Genomic DNA, 23,407 nt, shown 5'->3' with positions numbered 1-23,407 from the left:
TTAATTAGTTTAGGGCAACAGTAATAATGGAGATAATTTATTTATTAGTATTATTATTATTATTAATAATAATAATTATTATTATTAGTAATTTTTATTTTATTGTGTTTGTTTTTATTTATTTATTTTATTATTATTATTATTATTATTATTATTATTATTATTATTATTATTATTATTTTTCCTGCCAATCTACTGCTCCACACTCCAGTCCAGTCCAGTAGGTGGCGGTAATGCCTATAAGCTGGTTTGCCAACCGCCAATAAACACTAAAGAAGAAGAAGAAGAAGAAGAAGTTTTTCACTCTAAACTCCTTTTTTTATGAATAGAGACAAACTTCATTTAATCACATCATCAGTCACTCTCTTTACATAGATCTATTTCTTTAAATTTATTTTCTTATTCTGTTCTTATTTTAGTTGAGTTTTATAAATATATATATATATATATATATATATATATTTATGTATTTATTTATATATATGTATTTATTTATTTCAAAATTACAGTATACATAGTAACAGCAGAAAACATTAAAAACATTTACATACAAAAGAAGCATAGCGAAAACAAACAAAGAGCTGTGTCAAACATAAAAGGACAACAGAAATGAAACAAAACAAACATAAAATAAAAAAAAACACAATAAAAATGAATAAATAAGTAGATAATAATAAAAGTTCACTCTGAACTCCTCACGGTGGCCAGATTGTTTTTATAACGTATGGTACGTCCTACGTCATCACGTTGACCGGACCGAAGCGGAAGTGAACACGTGTGGTTGAAGGGAATCACCACGCTCGTTGAAAGAGGCCACGGACCGTATTCAGGTACATTTATCACTAAATATCAGTAGTTATTTAAAAACCAAACATCATTGTGTGTGAAGTAGAAGCTGCGTGTTGATTAAAACGTCTGCTAGTCTGACTAATCTCTGGTAAACTTCTGTAAAATAGCTTTATAGCCAGCTAGCATAGGTAGTCCGGCTCTACTGCCACATCTGCGCAACTCTCACATTAGTCCATTAACAAACTCACTATATGTTGTGATTACCAGCGTGAACAAAGCACAGTGTGTTGCTTGTTTTCAGGATCAGAAGTGAAGACATCCTCTCTCAGTCAGCATGGCAGTCAGAGCATCGTTTGAGAAGAACAACGAGATCGGCTGCTTCGCTAAGCTCACCAACACGTACTGTCTGGTGGCTGTCGGCGGCTCGGAGAACTTCTACAGGTGAAACATTCACCTTTCATTAATACACCAAACACCTGAGTTTGAGTCAGTCTAGTGGAGCTGTGGTCACTTGATTTTAGTCGTGTCTGTGTAGCTTTGGAGGCTAAACTAGTTTCCACTGCTGGCTGATGATAATAATAATAATAATAATACACTTTATTTGTATAGCACCTTTCCAAACAAAGTGCTTTACATCAGTTAAAATAGTGCAAACATCAAGATCAAGAATAAAAAACATAGGCCCAAATAAAATGTTGAACATAAAGACTTTTGTACAAAAAGTCAACAGTAATGAAATTTAAAACAAGGGATTGCTATTAAAAAAGGTCTTCCTGTAAAGGTAGGTTTTGAGGCATGATTTAAAAAAAAAAGAAAAAGTTTACTAGCCTGAGTTCCTCCATGATGTCATCAGAGATCAATCTCTGCTATTGTCTCTATGGAAGATGAGGTGTGTCAAAGTACTCAAACGCATACACAACCGTTCACAAGTTGGCAGTCTCCTGTCACAACGCCCTTGGTTGTGTCCAGTCACATGTCTGAGATGTTTTATAGTTTGGCACTATTGGAATACCAGCTGAACATACTATGGACTGACAAATCTGAGTTTAACCTCTTCAATCTAACCACTAAGTAGACTGCAGAGGGCCCAAAGAATAATGGACTAACTCAATATTTAGAGCCAAGTTGCACCTTCATGGTTCAGTAATGCTCAAGGATCACTGACGCTTTTAAATAATATATTTGATGCCTGAATCTCTGTTAAAACAGTTATTATTGAAGGAAAGAAGAAATCAATATAACAGCTGAAGCTTTTGAAGGGTATTGTATCTCTGATGTTAACATACAGGTTTGGGCAATTACATAGACTGCAGGGTAATGTATAAGCTAGTCAGTTTCAGCTTCATTTACAGCTACTATCCTCATACTACAAAACTCTGTAGTGTTTATTTTGATTAACAATAGTGTAACAAATTCCCATTATTACAATGATTGTAAATAGTGAATGTAAATGTCTATTCCCAAAACATACATATATATCATGTCAGATCTCCCTCATTCATATTAAGATATGCAAAGGTGCGGTCTGTGAAGCAAAATATAAACAAAACACAGGGCTGAAACTCAAGTTGATTGACAGGTCTTTTATTACAGACTAACACCAGACAATATTTAATATTTAGGGTTAGACCAATAAGTCTGCTAGGGATATAGCTGACGATATTTGCTTAATGCAAAAAAATGGGCAAGCGTAAGGATGTGAGCGACTTTGACAACGGCCAAATTGTGATGGCTAGACGACTGGGTCAGAGCATCTCCAGAACTGCAGCTCTTGTGGGATGTTCCCGGTCTGCAGTGGTCAGGACCTACCAAAAGTGGTCCAAGGCAGGAAAACAGGTTAACCGGCGACAGGGTCAGACCGAAGGCTCATTGATGCACGTGGGGAGCGAAGGCTGGCCCTTGTTGTCCGATCCAATAGAAGAGCTCCTGGAGCTCAAATTGCTGAAAAAGTTAATGCTGGTTCTGATAGAAAGGTGTCAGAACACACAGTGTATCGCAGTATGTTGCTTATGGGGCTGCGTAGCTGCAGACTGGTGAGGGTGCCCATGCTGTCCTAATGTTATTGCTGATCGGTGTATATCTTTAATTGATATTATCACTAAGTTACTGATTGGACCTCTAAGCAACATTAATATCTCAGTCAGACTTATAGCAGAAATGTGTCATATTCTGCTGAATGGAGACACCGCCATACCAAACCCCCATTTAAAAAAATGGCAATTAAAGTTCCCTTCCACATAGGTGACCATACAAACCAGGTAGAGCATCATTTAATACATTCAAATAATCATGGGGAAGATTCAGCATGTTATATTTTTGATCCAGCATCGATTTAAGTGTGATCTCAACATTTTTAAATTACTCTAAACCACCGTTAACAGTTTAGTGTGGTCGGAAGAAAAGTCAAACTAATTGTAAAAAGACTTGTGTAAAGGAGTCCTTTGTGTTTTGGATGAGTGGTGTGTTGACAACTGGCTCAGGAAAGAACAGCCAGTCCGGTTCATCACTGGTTGGTTTCCACGCAGAGCTGAAAGAACTGACAGGCTGTTGTTTGTGTGACTGCAGTGTGTTCGAGGGGGAATTGTCAGAAACCATCCCAGTGGCTCACGCTTCCATCGCAGGCTGTCGCATCATAGGGAGGATGTGTGTGGGTGAGTAATGATGTGGACCACACACACACACACACACACACACACACACACACACACACACTCAAACACTCACTCAAACTCCAAACATTAATCCTTTACAACAACACCCTTCTTTCATCCTTTGATTTTGAACTCTTTCTTTGTTTTTGCTCAATTTTTCCAACTCTCAAAATGTGTTGATCACTCTCTCCTTTTCCTATCTTACCATCAACACAACGGGCCAAACGGAAACAAAAGACAAATCTTTAGAAAGCGTTTGCTCAGTTATCGTGATAGCTAGTTTATTTATTCTGATCCCTGAAAGCGAGATTTATCAAGTATTTAATACTCTTATCAACATGGGAGTGGGCGAATATGCTTCCTTTATGCAAATGTATGTATATATTTATTATTGGAAATCAATTAACAACACAAAACAATGACAAATATTGTCCAGAAACCCTCACAGGTACTGCATTTAGCATAAAAAATATGCTCAAATCATAACATGGCAAACTGCAGCCCAAAAGACAACAACAGCTGTCAGTGTGTCAGTGTGCTGACTTGACTAAGACTTGCCCAAAACTGCATGTGATTATCATAAAGGGGGCATGTCTGTAAAGGGGAGACTCGTGGGTACCCATAGAACCCATTTTCATTCACATATCTTGAGGTCAGAGGTCAAGGGACCCCTTTGAAAATAGTCATGCCAGTTTTTCTTCACCAAAAATTGGAGCGTTATTTAGCCTCCTTCACAACAAGCTAGTATGACATGGTTGGTACCAATGGATTCCTTAGGATTTTAGCTCATACGATGCCACTTCACTTTACCTTTAGAACTGAGTTCGCTACAACCTGAAAATCACAAGTTATGTTAATGCGTTAAAGAAATTAGAGGCGTTAAAACAAATTTTAATTTTCTTGATGACTTCTCTATTTGTGCCGTTACCAGGTAACCGTCATGGTCTTATAGTGCCCAACAACACGACAGACCAGGAGCTGCAGCACATCAGAAACTGCCTGCCAGACGAAGTGAGGATCCAGAGAGTCGAGGAGAGGCTGTCTGCTCTCGGCAACGTCATCGCCTGCAACGACTACGTAGCGCTGGTCCACCCCGACCTCGACAGGGTGAGACGGACAAACACACACTGACAGTTGTACCTACAGAGAAGAGCGCCTATAACAGTCACTCATAGGCATTTTAATCTTTTTTTTTTAATTTGCTGAAAAAATCAGTTAATTCAAAACGTAACAAACGGTTGTTTAACTAAATGGTTCATGGCTAGTCAGATAAATAACCAAGAGATTGATGGATTTAAGCCGGAGTTCACATGCAATTGTAATAGAAAGAAATATGCAGTAAAGTTGCGGATATCTCTGTGATCATTTGAAGTCTTACATCATTTAATTCATCCTCTCCCTCCCTTCCATCCCGTCCGTTCAGGAGACAGAGGAGATCCTTGCAGACACTCTGAAGGTGGAGGTTTTCCGTCAGACGGTAGCAGAGCAGGTCCTGGTCGGCTCCTACTGCGCCTTCAGCAACCAGGGAGGCCTCGTCCACCCAAAGACGTCCATAGAAGACCAGGACGAGCTGTCGTCTCTGCTGCAAGTTCCCCTCGTGGTGAGTGACGGGTAGAGGAGGTTAACTGGGTCCAGTTTGACTGCTTTAGGATTCCAGGGGTCGACCTTAATACCAGGGCTGGGACGATACACTTATCTCCTGATTCGATACAATCACGATACTTGGGTGCCGATTCGATATGTGTTGCGATTTTTACTAACTTTTTTAACACTAGAGCATTGGAAAAAGTTGATCGCAGACTTCTAGGGACTTTTAATTTGAAAAATATCTAGTCATTGTCAGGCATTATTATTATTTTTTTCCAGCAACCCAAAAATCAAAGAATAGACGTTTCCCTCACAAAATTTGTATCTTATCTCATATCTTATTTCCGTATATGTATTTTGTATATACAGTTTCCGTTGTTAACACCTTATTTTGAAAACCAACCGTAGTCACATGTGTATACTTCCGCTAACTTCACCAAGTCCGTCTGCACAAATGGGAGACGGCACATAAAAAAAGAGGCTCAAACCAAAGAAAGCATCACTTCCTGTGAGGCAGTGATGAGCTATCAGATATTTCATTCCCTCCATCAACAGGAGAGAACGGAAGCAAATAAGAGTGCATTACATTTTGCACATAATAGTAAAGCTGACTTCTTGTTCAGGCCGGCACAGTGAACAGGGGCAGCGAGGTGATCGCGGCGGGGATGGTGGTCAACGACTGGTGCGCGTTCTGTGGCTTGGACACCACCAGCACCGAGCTGTCGGTCATCGAGAGCGTCTTCAGACTGAGCGACTCAGCGCAGCCCTCCGCCATCGCCACCAGCATGAGGGACTCGCTGATCGACAGGTGACTAACACACACACACACACACACAGATTTCTACAGATATACTTCTTCACTTTCACTTTATTAAATGAACCCTGAGAATGAATTTGTAACAACCAGATCATGTTTGACCCACATCTTTTCTTTCTTTACACACATTCACACAGAAATGATTGTAACACTCAACCTTCGCAACACTTGTGGGACAGACTGACTCATTAACACTTGTTCATCATTCACTGCTCCTCACTTACACGCCAACACACACACACACACACACACACAAACACACACAAACACTCACACACTGTACAAAACAACCATGTGTGATGCCTTTCTTCTTTCTCACAGCACAGACTGGAAAAGGTGTTTCTGCAGTTGTGATGGATGCACACTCACACAGGCTACCATCTGTTCATTTTATAACTGCTCACTGCTTGCGGCCTAGTTTAACTTTTTTTTTTACTAGTGTTATGTCAGGCTTTGTTCACTTGATCTTGGACTCAGGTAGCGTATGGAACTAGGAAACCTTAAGGAATCCAATGGAACCAACCACGTCTTGCTAGCTCGTCGGGAAGGAGCTAAATAACGCTACGAAGTTAGGCTACATTTTGCGTGGAAAAAAACTGGCATGGCGATGTTCAAAGGGGTCCCTTGACATCTGACCTCAAGATATGTGAATGTAAATGGGTTCTATGGGTACCCACGAGTCTCCCCTTTACAGACATGCCCACTCTATGATAATCACAAAATTGAAAATGACCATGACAGTTTTTCCTCGCCAAAATTTAGCGCAAGTATGGAGCTTTATTTAACCTCCTTTGCGACAAGCTACTATGACATGGTTGGTACCAATGGATTACTTAGGTTTTTTAGTTTCACATGATGCCAGTATCTTCACTCTAGCTTTAAAACCGAGCCCGTTAACCTCTGGAAGATCTATGGCATTAATGCATTAAAGAAATTAGTGGCGTTAAAACGAGTTTGCATTAACGTGTTATTATTGCTTATTAACTTTGACAGCCCTAGTAGAAACAGTAAATCATTAAATCTAATCCATCTTCTCCCCTCTGCTCTGTCTCCCATCAGCATGACGTAAGCTGCCTCTGTAGTTTCCTGCCGGTGAAGAGCTCTGCTGCGGTCCACATGGTCTCTCGCATGAAGCCATCAAGCTGCTGGACCTCATTTCTCAACTCGAAGCACCTCCGTACACACAGTACACTTCACTTTCACTCAGAAGTCACTGCTCACACCTGCAGCCACATTACGGCCATCATTTTGTACCTTTTTTTTTTTTAGCATTTGGTTTCATCTTTCTAAAACGTTTCTTCTGCTTACCTCGGTCATTTTTTTAAATCAACTTTTCTGGAAATGATCAGTTTCCAGGGCAGAGAAAAACATCCACCACCTCTTCTCTAATGTTGCATTCACACATTTAACGTTTTCTCCCAGTTTGGATAGATCAAAAGTGGCCGAGGCTGTGCTAAAAGGTGTTAAAAAAACAAATTAAATTCTGTGCCTGCATCATTAAAAAGTGTACGTCAGCCAGGAAGCATGTAAGGGATTCCCATCGACACACACCACACATCTGCCAACTCTATCACCGTGTTTCCGATGCTTGAAGAAAGTATCTCACGTTTTGTCAAAATCCAACATTAATTTAGAAGTAAGGATGTTATTGAAGGATAAAGAGTGATGTTTTGTCTGAACCAGGTCTGAAATCACTTGATTTGATGATGTATCTGTCCAGCGAACTGAGAATGTACAACATGCAGTATGATGAAGTGTGTGTTTGGAGTGTCAGTGCTCTGGTATGTAATGTCTACATTAAATTACCAGATTAAAGCAGAGATGGATGTTTTCATCAGACTGTATGAAATGAGACGGATTCAGACGTGGGATAGTTTTTACTTCAAGTCTCTCTGCCGGGGGGAACTCTAAACATGGTTGATATTTCTTAACGAACAGTACGTCTCGTCTGTCTTGTAAAATAAAATAAATCACCCTCTTTTTATCGGTTTGTGTTATTTTGAGATTAAGGTGTCACAGTAGGATCAGAATGAACCGCAGCGTAGAGAAGAAGTACAAGAAGACTTGGCTGAAAAATAAGTTATGGGGACAGTGTTGGCAAGTACCTCGTACTTTTACGCAAGTGCTGTAATTAAATGCAGTTGTACTTTTTTTAAAGGGCATATTGATAACATTTTTATGAAGAATAATATAAAAACATCTACAGAGCCTTTAGAAAGGTGCTGAATAAAGGTTTGGCTTTCCCTGAAAAAAAATTATGATTGTGAATTAATCATTTTAAAAATTTTGCGGGGTCCAAAATGAGTGTTTTGTTTATCTCTGTGGAAGATGTGTGATGTTTAGTTCCCACTTATAACAAGGCTTGTGAGCCAATAGTAAAACGACGTTAAGTTAAAAATATGCTCAAATCACAACATGGCAAACTGCAGCCCAACAGGCAACAACAGCAGTCAGTGTGTCAGTATGTCTGTGACTTGCCCCAAACTGCATGTGATTATCATAAAGTGGGCATGTCTGTAAAGGGGAGACTCGTGGGTACCCATAGAACCCATTTTCATTCACGTATTTTGAGGTCAGAGGTCAAGGGATCTCTGTGGAAATGGCCATGCCAGTTTTTCCTCGCCAAAATGTATGTAAGTTTGGAGTGTTACTTAGCACCCCACAGCCTCCTCCGTGACATGCTAGTATGACATGGTTGGTACCAATAGATTTCTTAGGTTTTTCTAGTTTCATATTATGCCAGTATCTTCACTCTAGCTTTAAAACTGAGCCCGCTACAAAAATCGAAAGTTGCGTTAAAGAAACAAGTGGCATTAAAACAAATTGAATTAAAGATCTGTATATAAAGTAGTTAAACTAGCTCCACCTGGAGCAACTACAACAGTAACATGCTGCTCTAACATTGATGCTTCACTACTAATATGTCATATAAAACGATATATCAGTCACAGGAGACAGCTTTCTGTGAGTACTTTTACTTTTGATATTTTAAGTACATATTGTTAATACCTTTGTACTTTTACTCAAATAGGATTTTGACTGCAGAACTTTCACTTGTATTGGAGTGTTTTTATATTAATGTAATGAGCTCTGAATACTTCCCCCACCCCATCATACCTCCCACACTAGCGTTTGCTGGTTTTATAGTGTCATCTACTGGTAAAGCAGGAAACATGCATACACACAGAATGATCCCATGACAAGTCTAGCTCTACCTGACTCATCATCAGCGCAAAACAGATCAAAGACGAGCAAAATATTTTAAAGGCAACTTTTTTTTATTTATTGGCAAATGCTTTGAATAAGGTTGTAGCAATGCATCTACAGTATATACACCCCTCCAAATAGTGACAATGTCAGAAAGCCTAAAGAAAAACACACTTTGTAATACAGCTCGATTATATGATCGTTTATACGCACACTTTTTTTTTTTTCAAACACACACTTATTTTCAGTTTTTGGTTTGGGAAACATCTAAAAAAGACTTTTTTCTAAATTAAACAATACAATTATATCTATTGCGTAAAATCAATATACATTTATAAAAAAAAAAAAAAAACATGCAAGGTTTGTAGTGCATCACAACCTTTTTTATCTTTAAAGTCTTATTAAACAAAGGCAGACAGACGGACGTACAGATAGAGAGCAGCAGCAGCGCTCTGGAGAAGAGGAGCAGATACAAAAAAAAAAGAACTGATAATTGTTATATAGATACAGTAATTCCTAAAAAAATTCTATGCCAACTCTTTTTCTATATTTGTATTAATTTATGTGCAAAAGAAGCTCATTCATTTCTGACATTAAATACATTTTATTATGTCTGATGCTCGAGTCTATGCTACCGTGACACGCGTGGCGTTCTAACAAGCTGTGTGGCGCGAGGCCAGGAGGAGACGCCGCCATCACGGTGGAGAAATGATAGCGAAGCAGGAGCAGGGCCTTGATTCACCTCAGCTTTACCGGGATTAGATTACTTGCTGGCCTCCGCTACTGCCAAGCACAGGCTGCGTCAGCTCTGCTCAATGTACAAAAATGTGATCAATTCACTGCGCTGGAAATAAAAATCACAGTGTGTCAAACCTAAACATCCTGTCCTCTTATCATCCCCATGTAAATGCCTGTGAACAGTTGTTTGCCTGTGTGGAGACAGTGTCTCCTCCTGTGCTGCTAAACTGAACCAACAGAGTCAGTTTCAAGCTAGATAGTTGCTTGTGTCCTAATAACTTTCATGTAATACATTTGTGTTTTTTAATGTGACTCTTAAAGGTGCAGTGTGTACTGGCATCCATCGGTGAGATGAATACCCCTCCGCTCACTCCTCCCTTTCCCAGCGTGTCAAAGAATGACGGTGGCCTTTATGCCTAGTTCACACTACACGACTTCAGCCCGGATTTTCTGCTCTTTTTAGAGCTCCCCGACAAAAGCCTGCTAAATATGTGGACCTGTCGGGGACAGACAAAGAGTCCCGATTACAAGACAGCAAGTTGTGTAGCGTGAACAGTACTGAGATCTGACCACGTTGTAAGTCGTGTGGCGTGAACCTGGCTTTAGGTAACGTAAAAATCGTGAAAGGCTCTCTCTAGAGTCAGAGTTTGGTTTGCCCGTTCTGGGCTACCGTAGGAACATGGTGGACTCTGTAAAGAGGACCCGCTCCCTATGTAGATATGAAGGGGCTCAATCTAACCTAACGAAAACACGATTCTAAATTTCAGGTGATCATACACAAAACATAATTATGAATATTTTTTTTTCCATTTCTGCTAATACATCCTACACACTTGGCCCTTTAAGAAACCAAGCATGAAAAGCAAGCATTTAACTTTACGACTTGTTGGAACAGAGTGCATCTCTCGTGTCTCCATGGTCTAAAATCTACTGGATAGGCCTTTTTAATTGGGCTTCACCCGACTGGTTGTTCATGACGTTAAATGTATGTGTGGTTAAGTGTTGGGGGAGCCTTGTGCAGGACGACAGGTGAGTAGTGATACTACAGGTGCGTTGTGCTTACGGAGGTCTGTTAATTGCGGCTGTTAACATGCTGTTGACCTGCCTGACAGGATGTAGCAGCGTGTGGTTATTAATGCTAACTTCCCTTCTGTGACTGAGCGGTTTGTTGCTATACAGGGAGGGAGTGGAGCAGTGTTGTGTTCATAGTGTGGGGGCCTACGAGGGCGCGAGGGGATAAATATTGCACATGTAAAATTTCCGAGTATTGCAGTCATTTCTTTAGCCTGATTGTCAGCTACTCTGTAGCCAGTGGCGAGTTGGCAAGTTGAGCTTCAGGCTGACGGTAAATGTATGATTAAAACAAACTCCGAACTAGCTACGTAATACAAACTAAACTACAGCTAATATCTAAAAACAAAAGACAATAATTAAAAAAAAAACTAAATGTGAGTTAAAAAAGTTAAAAATCACTACCAATCTATCTTCTAGCTTGTACTACTGCTGTTGCAATGACGAGACTATAGACCGACGCAGCAGCAGATCACTGGTTGTGAACCTAACTGTGCTGCGTACATGACAGAGTTTTAAACTCTAAGCAGTATCAGTGACTTCATCTGTCAAGCCTCAGATTACATCCTGAACTCTGACTGGCTTGCAAGCGACTGACTGGTTTCAAGTTTAGCTTGTCTAATACACACACAGTGTGTGTGTCGTTTTAGTCTATTTTACTCGCCGATTTCAAACTCCAAAGTCGTTGTTTGGTTTGTCCCACCTTTTTCAAAATAAAGAGTCTGTGTGGGACCAAAAGAACAAGAGAGAAAATCAAACTAGAAACACTCGGAGCTATCACAGGTATGATTCTGACTTCTAACTGTGAGGGCGTGGAAGACACACAGGATGTCCTCTGGCTTTTTGTAGCTAGTGTTGTACTGACCGATATGAAGAGGGTGCTCGACTACGACAGAGAGAGAGAGGAACAAGGGGTGTCTGTCACACCTACACTGGCTGACGTGGTGCTGCTACGTGGGCCTGCGATGCAACAAAGTGGAGAGGATCATGGAGTTTGGTGGTTTCTGGTCGGACACCATATGCCTCTCTTTTTTCCCCGTCTTGCGTCTCTACCCCCCCCCCCCACCCTCTCCCCGTCCTCCCAGCACCTGAAGATGCCCCGCTCTCCCTCCCCCTCTCCTTCCCCCTCGCCCTCCCTAGCAGCCGAAGGTCTCCTGCGAGGCGTAGACCATGTAGAGGAAGCCGTCCTCGTCTCTCTCCTGCTCATAGATCTCAGAGATGGGGGTGGACACTGACACCATGCTGTGCTGGTTGACCAGCAGGAAGAAGGCCTGCGTGGGGTTCAGCTGCAGCCGACGCCTGAAGGAGGGAGGGGGGGGGGAGACGGGGTGAGGGTAATAAGAGAGAAAGGAAAAAATGAGTGCATGAGGTATTATTGCTTCACATTCTTTTTGTATCACTAGTTAGTGCTTCGACTTCTCTAAAGCTGAGCTTACACTGTACAATTTTAGAAATGTTGTTGTGTAATTCCTATTCCTACTGTACGAGTAGATCGTTTGCGATGTAAAGACAAAGCTCACCATTTATGTGCTCACACTGTACGTGTAAAATACAAAAAAAAACACGGCCCATGTGCCTGTTGACAGTTGTCAATAAAGATTTGTTTGAAAGCTCCGAGGCAGGTTAAGTTTGTTTACTAGCAGAGGTCTGTACGGGTCACAATGTTAACAAGGCAGAAACTGGCTGCCTTGATCATGTGTGCCAACCTGTCTGCTGAAACATCTAAAAAAAAAAAGAGGCGCCGGCGTATATGGACTCGCAGGTGGCTCGAAAGACGTGGACAGTATGGCTTGTCCATTTTGCAGAGAGAATTGGAGGTAAGCTAGCTACGTTTTACTATATCTATTTCATTCATACAACTGTCCGACAGCCGGTCGGCAGGAGTTGTGTTTTGCTGTAGTGAAGAAGAAACAAGTTAATTTGATTTCTGGGTTAATAAATTATGGTATCCGATTGGTGCATAGACTGGCATACTCGCCGATACCCGATCCCAAATTTTGAGCAGTATCAGACGCATTTCCAATACTGGTATCGGTATCGAAACAAATCTACTTGTTCAGCTAAAAGAAATACAGCTGTACTCTTTATGCTTTCTATGTATTTTTGGATTAAGGTCTGAATTGTGCCTTCCTGTTTCTCTGCTTTTTCTTCCACCATTTCATGTTTTTTGGAGGATGCAATTCTAACTACCAACTTCACTCATATCTGCACTGGACAATGTTTCTGTGTAAACAACATAAACCCAGTTGTATCAGTGGAAATCAGTCTAGTTGATGTTTCATCTCTCTTATTTCTGTGGTATCATTCGGTGTAAAGAACCACAGACTGACTGAATGTGGTCATTTTGTGTCCAGTTTTCAGATGTTTGAGTTTGTCAGAAGGATTGTCTGGGGGTGCTTTCCAATCTGCTAATTACGCTTTCTCCCTTCCTCGCTCTTCCGGCCCGTGTCCTGGAAATCGATGGAGGTCCAGCGTTATTGAGGATGTGTGAATCCCAGACGGCAGCCCCCCTTTAAACACGAATCATTTTATTGATTGGTAAGCTGATCTGATGGGACAGTAAAAGGAGCGGTCGGGCTGTTGGTGGAGAGAGCTTTACTGTAATATTAGTTGTTACATGATTTGTAATACTGCTGTCAAAGTTAACGCGGAGGCTGTAGTGGGTTTTAAAGCTAGAGTGAAGATACTGGCATCATATGAAACTAGAAAAACTGAGCAAAAATAAGGAATCCATTGGTATCAAAAATGTCATACTAGCTTGTCGTGAAGGAGGCTAAATAACTCTCCAAAATTGCGCTAAATTTTGGTGAAGAAAAACTGGCCATTTTCAAAGGGGGGAAAAAATGGGTTCTATGGGTACCCACGAGTCTCCCCTTTACAGACATGCCCACTTTATGATAATCACATGCAGTTTGGGGCCAGTCATAGTCAAGTCAGCACACTGACACACTGACAGCTGTTGTTGCCTGTTGGGCTGCAGTTTGCCATGTTATGATTTGAGCATATTTTAATGCTAAATGCAGTACCTGTGAGGGTTTCTGGATAATATTCTCACTGTATTCTGTTGTTGTTGTTATTATTATTGATTTCCAAAAATAAATATATACATACATTTGCATTAAGCAGCATATTCTTTGTTGATTAGAGTGTTATATTCTTGACAAATCTCCCTTTTAAGGTACATTTTGAACAGAAAATAAATGTTTATTAATTAACTAAGATCTTAGCTATGGAAAATCATGCGATTAATCGCAATTTAATATTTTAATCGATTGACAGCCCTGGTAAAAATGGACTAAACTACTGTAATAGTTGATTGAATGCACCGTTTTTGGGTTAATGCTCTTTGGTCCTAACCTTTCTCAGCTCTAGTAAGAGATCAACAACATGCCGCCCATTTGTGCACGCATTGCGATTAGATGTCAAATTGACTTTTTTTATTTGGCTGATTTACATCAACAAAATAACTCCCTTTTATATTTCAGCTTCATCAGCATTTAAGACAGATAATGATCAACGATCCCGTCAACCCCCACAGATATATTATGGTATACTGCAGGACAGTAAAATCTTAATTTACTGCCCTATTATTCTATGGCTGGATGTAAAATGATTTTCACCCCTTTGGTTTTGAAGCCAAGTTGAGGACTGTAAACAAGCCGGTCAACTGCGGCCTCAGCAAGCTGCCAAATACACACAAATACTTCATCTTACTCTGATGGTATGTAAAACACTACCAGCTCCAAATATACACGCACATACCAAACATACACCTCAATGAACTTAACCTACACTGGTATCCAATTCAGCAACCTATAATGACCTGCAGAGTGTGTGTGTGTTAATGCTGGTGCAGTGTCCTCATACAGTAGGTATGAACTCTAAGACTTGTGTGTGTGTGTGTGTGTGTGTGTGTTTGTTTACCTGATGATCTTGACCAGCTCGCTCATGTTGACGTGGTCAGGTACCAGAAACTTGGTCTTGTCCAAAACGGGCAACTGCTTCTCTCCCTTATATCTCTCAATGATCACCTGCAGCAGCCACAAAACACAACATACTGTAAGTCAGGCTGTCGTTCACACGCTGCGGTATTTTGCTGAAGTAGTTTTGTAGATTGTGATCGGAGACATGCGTGGCAACAGAGACAAGCGTGGCAATGTTATGCTATCTGTGAAACTGTTTAAATGACTTCACAAATACTGTAAGTGGCAGAAGTAGCTGAGAAAATATTTTGTTTATTATTTATTATTTATTATTACAAGCCCGTCAATATTGGGCTAATGTATCATCAAACTGATAAACTGATCTAGCACTAGCTCACACTGGAGACTAAAACGTTTTGTCAAACGATTCATTGACTTAACTTTTGTGTAGCTCTCTACTTCTCCCTCACACTCACACACTCGATCTTGTGTTTCCTGCACTTCAGTAAGCACAGGTACATCACAATCAAAAGGCTAGACAAGAGCATATGTAAATGTACTGTACATGCCAAACCTTAATATGGATCACCGGTGTCTGCACTATTAGAGAGCAATGAAATGTGATGTGTTGAAATCAGATTTGAACAGCAGCTTACGGGGATCTTGTTGGGGTGCTGATCACGGATCTGCTGGACCTCTTTGCACCGGTCAGCTGTGGGCAACAAAAGACAGAATTCATAAAACAACAAGCTTTACTTTAAAAGAGACTTTCAACTGATACAAAGCTGTGATTCCCTCGCTAATACTAACAGTCTGGTTCTCTGTGATGTATTCATACCTAGAGAAAACACTCCATTAAAGCAAACTGTATCTCTATTTTGGGAGAGAGAACAAACAAGTACGGATGCATAATTAAGGACCTCTGTTTAAGACAAATTTGTAAAATCATGTCACTATTTGTAGTCCTTTTATCAAATTTATTCCAATTTATTCAAAGCACATTTACAACAGTAAATGTAACAGATGTGTAGAGCAACAGAGAAAGCAAGTTAAGTAGTCTGAATAGTCCATGACAGAAACTAGGGCTGGGCGATATGGAGAAAATGAAATATCACAATATTTTTTTACCAAATACCTCAATATCAATATTGCGACGATATTATAGGGTTGACTATTGGTGCTTTCACAAAATATTCACAAAATGAGATGATAAATAATCATCAGTAAAGTGGATATAATGACTAAGTGGGTAAAGGCAAATGATAGAACAGCTAGAACAGTCTGGTAAGTTCAGAAAATCACATCACTTAACTGTAATGCAGCCTTTAAAACAAGAAAAAGACAACATTTGCAAAAAGCAACATATTCGCCCACTCCCATGGTGATTAGAGTATTAAATACTTGACAAATCTAAAAATAAGCGTGATTAATCGCGATTAACTATGGACAATCATACGATTAATAGCGATTCAATATTTTAATCGATTGACAACCATAGTAATAACGTTATGTAGACAGAACATAAAAAGCATAACTCAATGCGAGCGTACAGTGGAGCATCCGGAAAGTGTCCAGCGTGCACATACTAGAGTTATCTTGCAGTTCATCTTCAAAAAAGGCAAGCATTTGTGTGCATTTAGGATTTAATGACTTAACAATTAGCTTTGGAAACTTTTCTTTTATTCTGTTAGTCTGGCAATAACCCAGATTAAGACCAGTTGGCTTAACTGTCAGTTATGTTTCATTTGCAGCTCAGTGGGCAAAGGACATGAGTCAGTGGTTTGAGACAGGCATTGGAGTAAGAGCCAAAATATAGATTGTGTCCGAAATTCCATACTAACATGCTATTTAGTACGCTAAAACAGTATGTGAGATATGTTAGTATGTCCGAAACCTTAGTATGAAATTAGTATTAGCAAATTGCATACTATTTCCGTTGAAATATTACAGTATGCAACGCTGGACAATACGGCGGCATAAATATCACACAATGCAATGCGGTAGTGACGAAAATGTTCAAAACGGTCGTTGACGGACAGCTCTGTAACATCAATAACGCTTCAATTTAACTGTAAGTATAAGATTTCATTTTGCTAGGTACTATATATTTCAAATTAATTCAGAATTTGATTCTCACAAACTGTTGTTTTGGTCACATGAGGTCGGCACGGGTTACTGTGGTTACACGTCGCCAACCGACAAGGAGGCTTGCAGGAAGTGACGACGTAAATTACTGTTCAGTACGTCCGAAAAGATACATACTACTGTTTATACAAAACAAAAGTATGTTGAATGATAGTACACATATTGAGTATGTAGTGCATAGTAGCCATAGTGCCACTCTTTCTATTAATTGAATCTAGAATCGTTTTGAATCAAACCGAGACGCCAAGAATCGGAATCAAATCATGAGATTGACAGAGATTTGAACTCCTACTTTACAATAACCACATCTTGTGTCTTTTCCCTTGTTATAAATAAATTGTTCATATTATTTTACTTTCTTGGTTGCAGTGATGCAAAACATGCTTTGTACATTGTTACAATTTAATATGTCTTGATTCTTTCTGTCTGCGGACTCAATCTACATATCTCACCACTTTGCATATAATTTGTGTGTGATTATTGCCTTTTATTCCAGCAGCTTCTCTCTCTTTCGCTTTTCAATGATTTTACCGTCTCATTAATTTTACAACACACACTGCGCTCTGTGAGAATAGCCCTGTTTCAGGAAAACGGCAGCTATTTTTTAAACACTGGCAGGGTTCAAAGCTCAGACGGCATTGGGGAACGACAGTGAAGTGTGAATGGTTCCTTTGTCTTAGGTCTAGGGATGTTTTTCTTCCCCAGCTAAGGGAAGGGTCGGTGCTAAGTGTTAGAATATAAATGTATTTATCAAAAGATACTGTGGGATTGGGCAAGATCAAATTCGAAAGCTATCACAAATGAGATAATCCAACATTACTGTCTTGTTTGAGATATATAATTCCCTTCCCTGGCTTTGCATCAAAATAGTGAAGTCCAACCTGTTTCTTGAGTATCTGCCTCTTTGAATAAAAGATAGATATATAAATATATTTTCGGGTCTGGCTTTATTATTCCTAGGGTTGGGACGATACACCTATCTCCCAATTCGATACTATCATGATACTTGGGTGCCAATTTGTTACGTATTGCGATTCTACAAGTATTGCAATTTTTGTTAACTTTTTAAACACTAGACCATGGGGAAAAGTTGAATCATACACTTCTAGGGACTTTTACTTTGGAAAATGTCTAAATTGATATGGTAAAATTGTTTGATTTTCAGCATGTATGTAGTCAGAGATTTCCTAAAGTCAAATATATCAGTCATTGTTAGGAATTATTTACTACATTTTTTCCAGCAACACAAAAATCCCTCACAAATGAATGGTATTTTCATTTTCATTTATAATGTCTTATACTTCTGGTGAATATAATACAATCAGTCTTATTTCCATATCTGTATTTTGTATATACAGTTCCCTTTGTTAACACCTTATTTTGAAAACCGGATGTAGTCACACGTGTGTACTTTCGCTAACGTCGCCAAGTCCGTCACTAGCTCTCCCATCAGCTCCGTTGTCTTTATACATCCATGGTCAGCTCCATCTGGGCCGTTTGAATGCATTTAACATCAATGTCAGTATATGGGTGCTCTACAGTTGTAGCGTCGGCCCATTTAACCACAGAGATGAGAGTGACGGCTGGCTTGACCGCACGTTACGCAATACGATAACGTTTCCTGTCCATGACAGAGTTAGCATGCAGCTTTAGCCATGATGTCTAGCTCTGCTTTTCCTGGCAATGTGTGAAACCCAAAGTGTTTCCATACTTTACTGTATGTGTAGTGTTCACCTCTTTGGATTTAAAATGTGAGGATGCAGGTCGCATCCCTGCGGACCCTCCGCCGTTTTCTACTTTCTCGTTTCAGCTCACCGCGGTTTGTTTTGAAGGATACGAAACGGATATGACGTCACATTACTCAGACTACAAATATAGAAGCGGTAACTTCCTTCTACCTCCACATAGACTCAAATTAAGCAAATATATCGACTCTGGCATTAAAAAATATATTTCAAAATTGTAAAAAATCGATAGATGGATCCATTTTTTCCACCAACCCCTCATTATTCCTGCTATCACAGAGGGAATAATATAATTTGAGCCAATACCTAGACAGGGAATTGCATCATCCTTTACTGTGTCCTATAGTTTGTAACAGTATATTACACTTTGTTGGTGTGGTATCACTATAAGCAGGAAAATACTTCTATGTACCTAACTGCTAATCAAACTAAATACTCCAACAAGTTAACTTGACATCGGGTCAAGGTGTTTTTATTGTTATGCAATACCATAGTAATGGGTGTCAGTGTGACACAGACAGTACCAGAAGACAAACAGCAGTGAACAAACATCATAACAACAGGTTAACAGATCCAGTACAAGACCAGCTAGTCACTATTATGAAACATTATCTCTGATTTCTTTACGGTGACAACTTTATAAGGAGGTTATAAACAAAGTCTAGTGGTATGTTTATGTCTCCACTGTGACACAGTTGCTTATCCCACATTTCTCTGTACAGTATAACAAGATTATGCAATGGCCAGAGTCTGGGCTCCTCCCTTCACCAGCATAGGGGGCTGTCGTTTTGGCATCAAATTACAACATAAATCACTGAACACGTGTACTGGGATAATGTGTCAGCACAAGTTGTTTTCCCTTTGAGCAAACACTTACATGTTTACTGCTGGTATAGCCCAGCTAGTAGCTTATATAGTTGTGTGTGACGACAAAGCTGGTTAATGGCAGGCCTTAGTAGCTTCAAGGCTTGGCAAGCTAATATGACAGTGACCCAGATGGCCTTTTTTTTTTAACATTATCAGAAGAGATCACCAACAGGAACAAACAATACTGGCATTTTAGTTAGATTTGTTATTTTTTAACTCTTTGATTAGCAATATTCTCTAAACTTGACTACCATGAGCTTCTGTGTCTGTGTTGTTAACAATCTGAGAGATAAAGGATGAGTTTTAAACAGCTGTGAAACACTAGACTAACACAACATACAAGTAAACACCATGTAAGTGACTAACACTTGTCAACAGATAGCTAGGTGGCTAGCAGGCCGGCTAACTAACTGCTGCTGTTGCTAGACAACAACAGCGCCTTGGTGGGTTTCTTACCAAATGTCCTCCTTTGTTTGAAGGGTCTGTCGGACGGCATCTCTATCAGAGTTATTACACCGTTATAACCTAAATGAATGTGCGATACAACTGCTCGGTCACTAAACGAAGCTGTGAGGATCCCGGTTGAGTGTCTCCGGTCGTCTCTCCGGTCTCAGTCTGCAAACAGCTCCGTCCGGACAAACAAAGCAAGCAAACCAAGGCACTGACGTCATCCGCTGCATTTAAAGGGGACGTGCACCAATTTAAATCCAGAGATTCCTCTGTATTACACTTTTATTTATTAACACTATATAACTTCGTTTATGCAAGTTTTTTTTTACCACTGAAGCCAATACTTTTTTTTAAATATTTAAAATATTTTAATTCTCATACAGTACAGTAAGGTATTTAAAGGGACTGTTTGTAAGAATTATAAATGCTTGTTAACAGCGACACCTGTGGCCGTTAAGTCAACGAAAGTCAGCGTCGGGCTCGCGCTTGTGCTCGCTCTACAGTGAGGCGACACACGTCAGCTGAAACCACAATATTACTATATTTCACCTGCTTGGCAGTAATGTTAGCTGACCAGATGAAGGTCTCTCCATGAATCAATGCTGATCCTAGTGTTGGCTTTTCCTGCTTCAGCGTCGGTGCCGGGGCTCTGAAGCAGCGGGGCTCCATTCATGCAAGTTTTTACCATTGAAGCAAATACTTTTTTATATTTTTTATATTTTAATTCTCATACAGTACAGTAAGATATATTGTGCAATATCATTTTCCACTTGTGCAATTTTATTAAAGGGACTGTTTGTAAGAATCAGAACTGCTTGTTAACAGCGACACCTGTGGCCGTTAAGTCAACGAAAGTCAGCGGCAGGCTCGCGCTTGTGCTCGCTCTACATAGACATGAACGAGCATCGCTCAAAACAGTGAGGCGACGCATGTCAGCTAAAACCACAATATCACTCTATATTTCACCTGCTTGGCAGTAATGTTAGCTGACCAGACGAAGGTCTCTCCATGAATCGCTGCTGATCCTAGTGTTGGATTTTCCGACCGCAGCTGGAGGGAGACACCGGCACCCGGTCAGAGACGATAATGTTTCTTGCTGTGGAGCCCCATCACTTCACAAGACACGGAAAACTCTGTTGGTCTGGAGGAGCTGCAGCTTTCATTGTGTCTGCAGTTATTTCTGCACAAACGTCCACTGTACATTTACTAGATATTCTCAGAGCTACTAACTCTTCTGCAGCGTGTAGTGTGCGCGCATAAACGTGAGGTGGAGCGGGAACGAGCGCGCTGTGTGAGTGAAGGCAAGCAGGCAGAGGAGCAGAGACTCCAGCCCTGGAGACCAAAGCTACGGTCTCCCCCGCGTACTACGACCGCCGCCAACACTGTATTGCAAGACATGCTTCACTAGATAGAACTTTGAGGTTTTGGTGCTTCTGTGTAGTTTGTGTTGGAGGCTGATGGTACGTGTCCACAGAGAGTCTGAACAGCGTAGCCTCACGCGAGCGTGCATATGCGAGCGCGCATGGGAAACCGACCTGGTAGATTTATACGTGTAAAAAGTTACAAACAGTCCCTTTAACACTATATAACTTCATTCATGCAAGTTTTTACCATTGAAGCCAATACTTTTTTATATTTTTAATATTTTAATTCTCATACAGTACAGTAAGGTATATTGTGCAATTTCATTTTCCACTTGTGCAATTTTGTTAAAAGTTTGTTTATTGTCAATACTGTATATACTGCTCCTATTTTTATACTTCGTTCTATTTAAATGGTTCATATTTTGTTACACTTTGTTTAGCTCTTTTTTACTGTGTTAGCTGATGCTTCTTGTTTTTTGCACTATCCCCTTTGCTGCTGTGCACTGCAAATTTCCCCACTGGGACTAATAAATGAATATCTTATCTTATCTTATCTTATCTTATCTTATCTTAGTTAGTAACGTTAGTCCTGGTTGAGACTGAGAGGACCAGCTGATCAGATGTTTTGCTAGTCAGCTGGCTAAATTATGGATCAACGAATGAAGGTATTGACGTTCGCTATCGCATTCAAGCTCTACGACGCTCCACATCATCTCACGTTGTTCATGTAAACGTTCATGTAAAAACACCGACTCATACGGGCGAGGAATGTTACGTTCGCAAATCAGCAGCTAAAGCAAGTTTCAGTTCCACTGTGTAACTGGTAAACTAGACATGCTTGTTAGCATATAAATAGATCATAAGATCGTGGTGTTTCTGCAACTTCAGCATAAAGGATTGGGATGTTTATTGGAACTTACACAACAATATCTTCCGTGTTACCGAAAGGTCACGGTTCCGCTCACCGGAGCGGCTCCGTCTGTCTGTCTGCTTTGGTCTGCACGTCTGGGGCACGGTAACCCTCAGTGTTGATTGGCTAGTGCTCATTGCGTGTAACCAATCAGATAGTGCTGTGGGGGGGACATTGAGCCAGACTGCACAGTGGAGAGCGCTGACAGCAGGCTGACACAGAGAGGAGGCTGATCAGAGCCAAAGTAGCGCATTTATAAATTAATTAATTTTATCGGTTAAAAAACAATGCCGATACCGATAATCGGCAAAATGCTGAATATCTGCCGATAATATCGGCCACGCCGATAATCGGTCGATCCCTAATACATATATATATATATATATATATATATACAGTATATACACATGTATAAATATACAACACTTTAGAAAATGGTAGACATGTTCATTTGATTATAGACTAGACAAGGATATATTTGATCCTAAATACAATATACAATATTTACTTTAAGTTGATAACATCTGTATGACAATAAAGTAGAATAAATTAAATGTCTGTCTTAGTTTGAGCAGTTTAAGAGTAAATGTTTGTAACGGTAGTCACATGGAACTTACATTGGAGCATGTTCCATGACGGACAAAAAATAGAGTTGCACTTAGTCAGTAAGAGCAGCTGGTTAAGTCGTCATCCATGTAGACTTGCTATTGGAGGGTTTTATAACCCACTTCCACTCCCCGCTAATTGGTTTGGGGTGGCACTTAATATGGCGGACCCTCCACCTGAACGAAGTGGAAGTGGTTAAGGAGAGGGTGTAGGGGTTTGGAATTGGGCCTAAGTTAACTTGTTAACTTCATTAAGGGGTGCCATGAATATAAGAAAGGGGGACTATGGAACATTTTAGGAATATTTTTTTCTCTACCTTCGATTAAACCAAATAATCAACTCACCATGGATCCAGAACTGTAGATCCATCCTTCTGATTCAGGAGATGATCTGTTTGGAAGCGACTCATAAACATAACTGTTGCAACAGCCTGCTGCACACTATCCGTCTACATGTCCTGCAATGAATCAGGACTTTGCATTGAGACACTCCTCTGTGTGCAGCAACATTCAGCAGAGGAGATGTGACTAAAGCTCC

The 23,407-nt window shown here is 40.2% G+C and overlaps 2 protein-coding genes across 2 annotated transcripts; one reads left to right on the top strand and one right to left on the bottom strand.

Annotated features, from left to right (window-relative positions):
* Nucleotides 1–673: 673 nt before the first annotated feature.
* eif6 (eukaryotic translation initiation factor 6) lies at nucleotides 674–7,828 on the top strand. The gene is made up of 7 exons (XM_037775185.1): nucleotides 674–830; nucleotides 1,091–1,230; nucleotides 3,355–3,440; nucleotides 4,372–4,547; nucleotides 4,864–5,040; nucleotides 5,651–5,835; nucleotides 6,904–7,828. Exons 2-7 carry the CDS (start codon nucleotides 1,124–1,126, stop codon nucleotides 6,911–6,913), a joined length of 741 nt encoding a protein of 246 aa, XP_037631113.1. The 5' UTR covers nucleotides 674–830; nucleotides 1,091–1,123; the 3' UTR covers nucleotides 6,914–7,828.
* A 1,273-nt stretch (nucleotides 7,829–9,101) lies between these two features.
* LOC119491304 (microtubule-associated proteins 1A/1B light chain 3A) lies at nucleotides 9,102–20,191 on the bottom strand. Its single transcript, XM_037775197.1, has 4 exons — nucleotides 19,997–20,191; nucleotides 15,440–15,495; nucleotides 14,785–14,891; nucleotides 9,102–12,159 (listed from the first exon to the last, which is right to left on the bottom strand). The coding sequence occupies exons 1-4, from the start codon at nucleotides 20,034–20,036 to the stop codon at nucleotides 11,997–11,999; spliced, it is 366 nt and encodes a 121-aa protein (XP_037631125.1). The 5' UTR covers nucleotides 20,037–20,191; the 3' UTR covers nucleotides 9,102–11,996.
* Nucleotides 20,192–23,407: the final 3,216 nt, after the last annotated feature.

This window comes from Sebastes umbrosus, chromosome 1 (assembly GCF_015220745.1).
Source record: "Sebastes umbrosus isolate fSebUmb1 chromosome 1, fSebUmb1.pri, whole genome shotgun sequence".
NCBI lineage: Eukaryota > Metazoa > Chordata > Actinopteri > Perciformes > Sebastidae > Sebastes > Sebastes umbrosus.
Note: the sequence above shows the minus strand (reverse complement) of the source record. Positions and strands in the feature narration are given on the sequence as shown.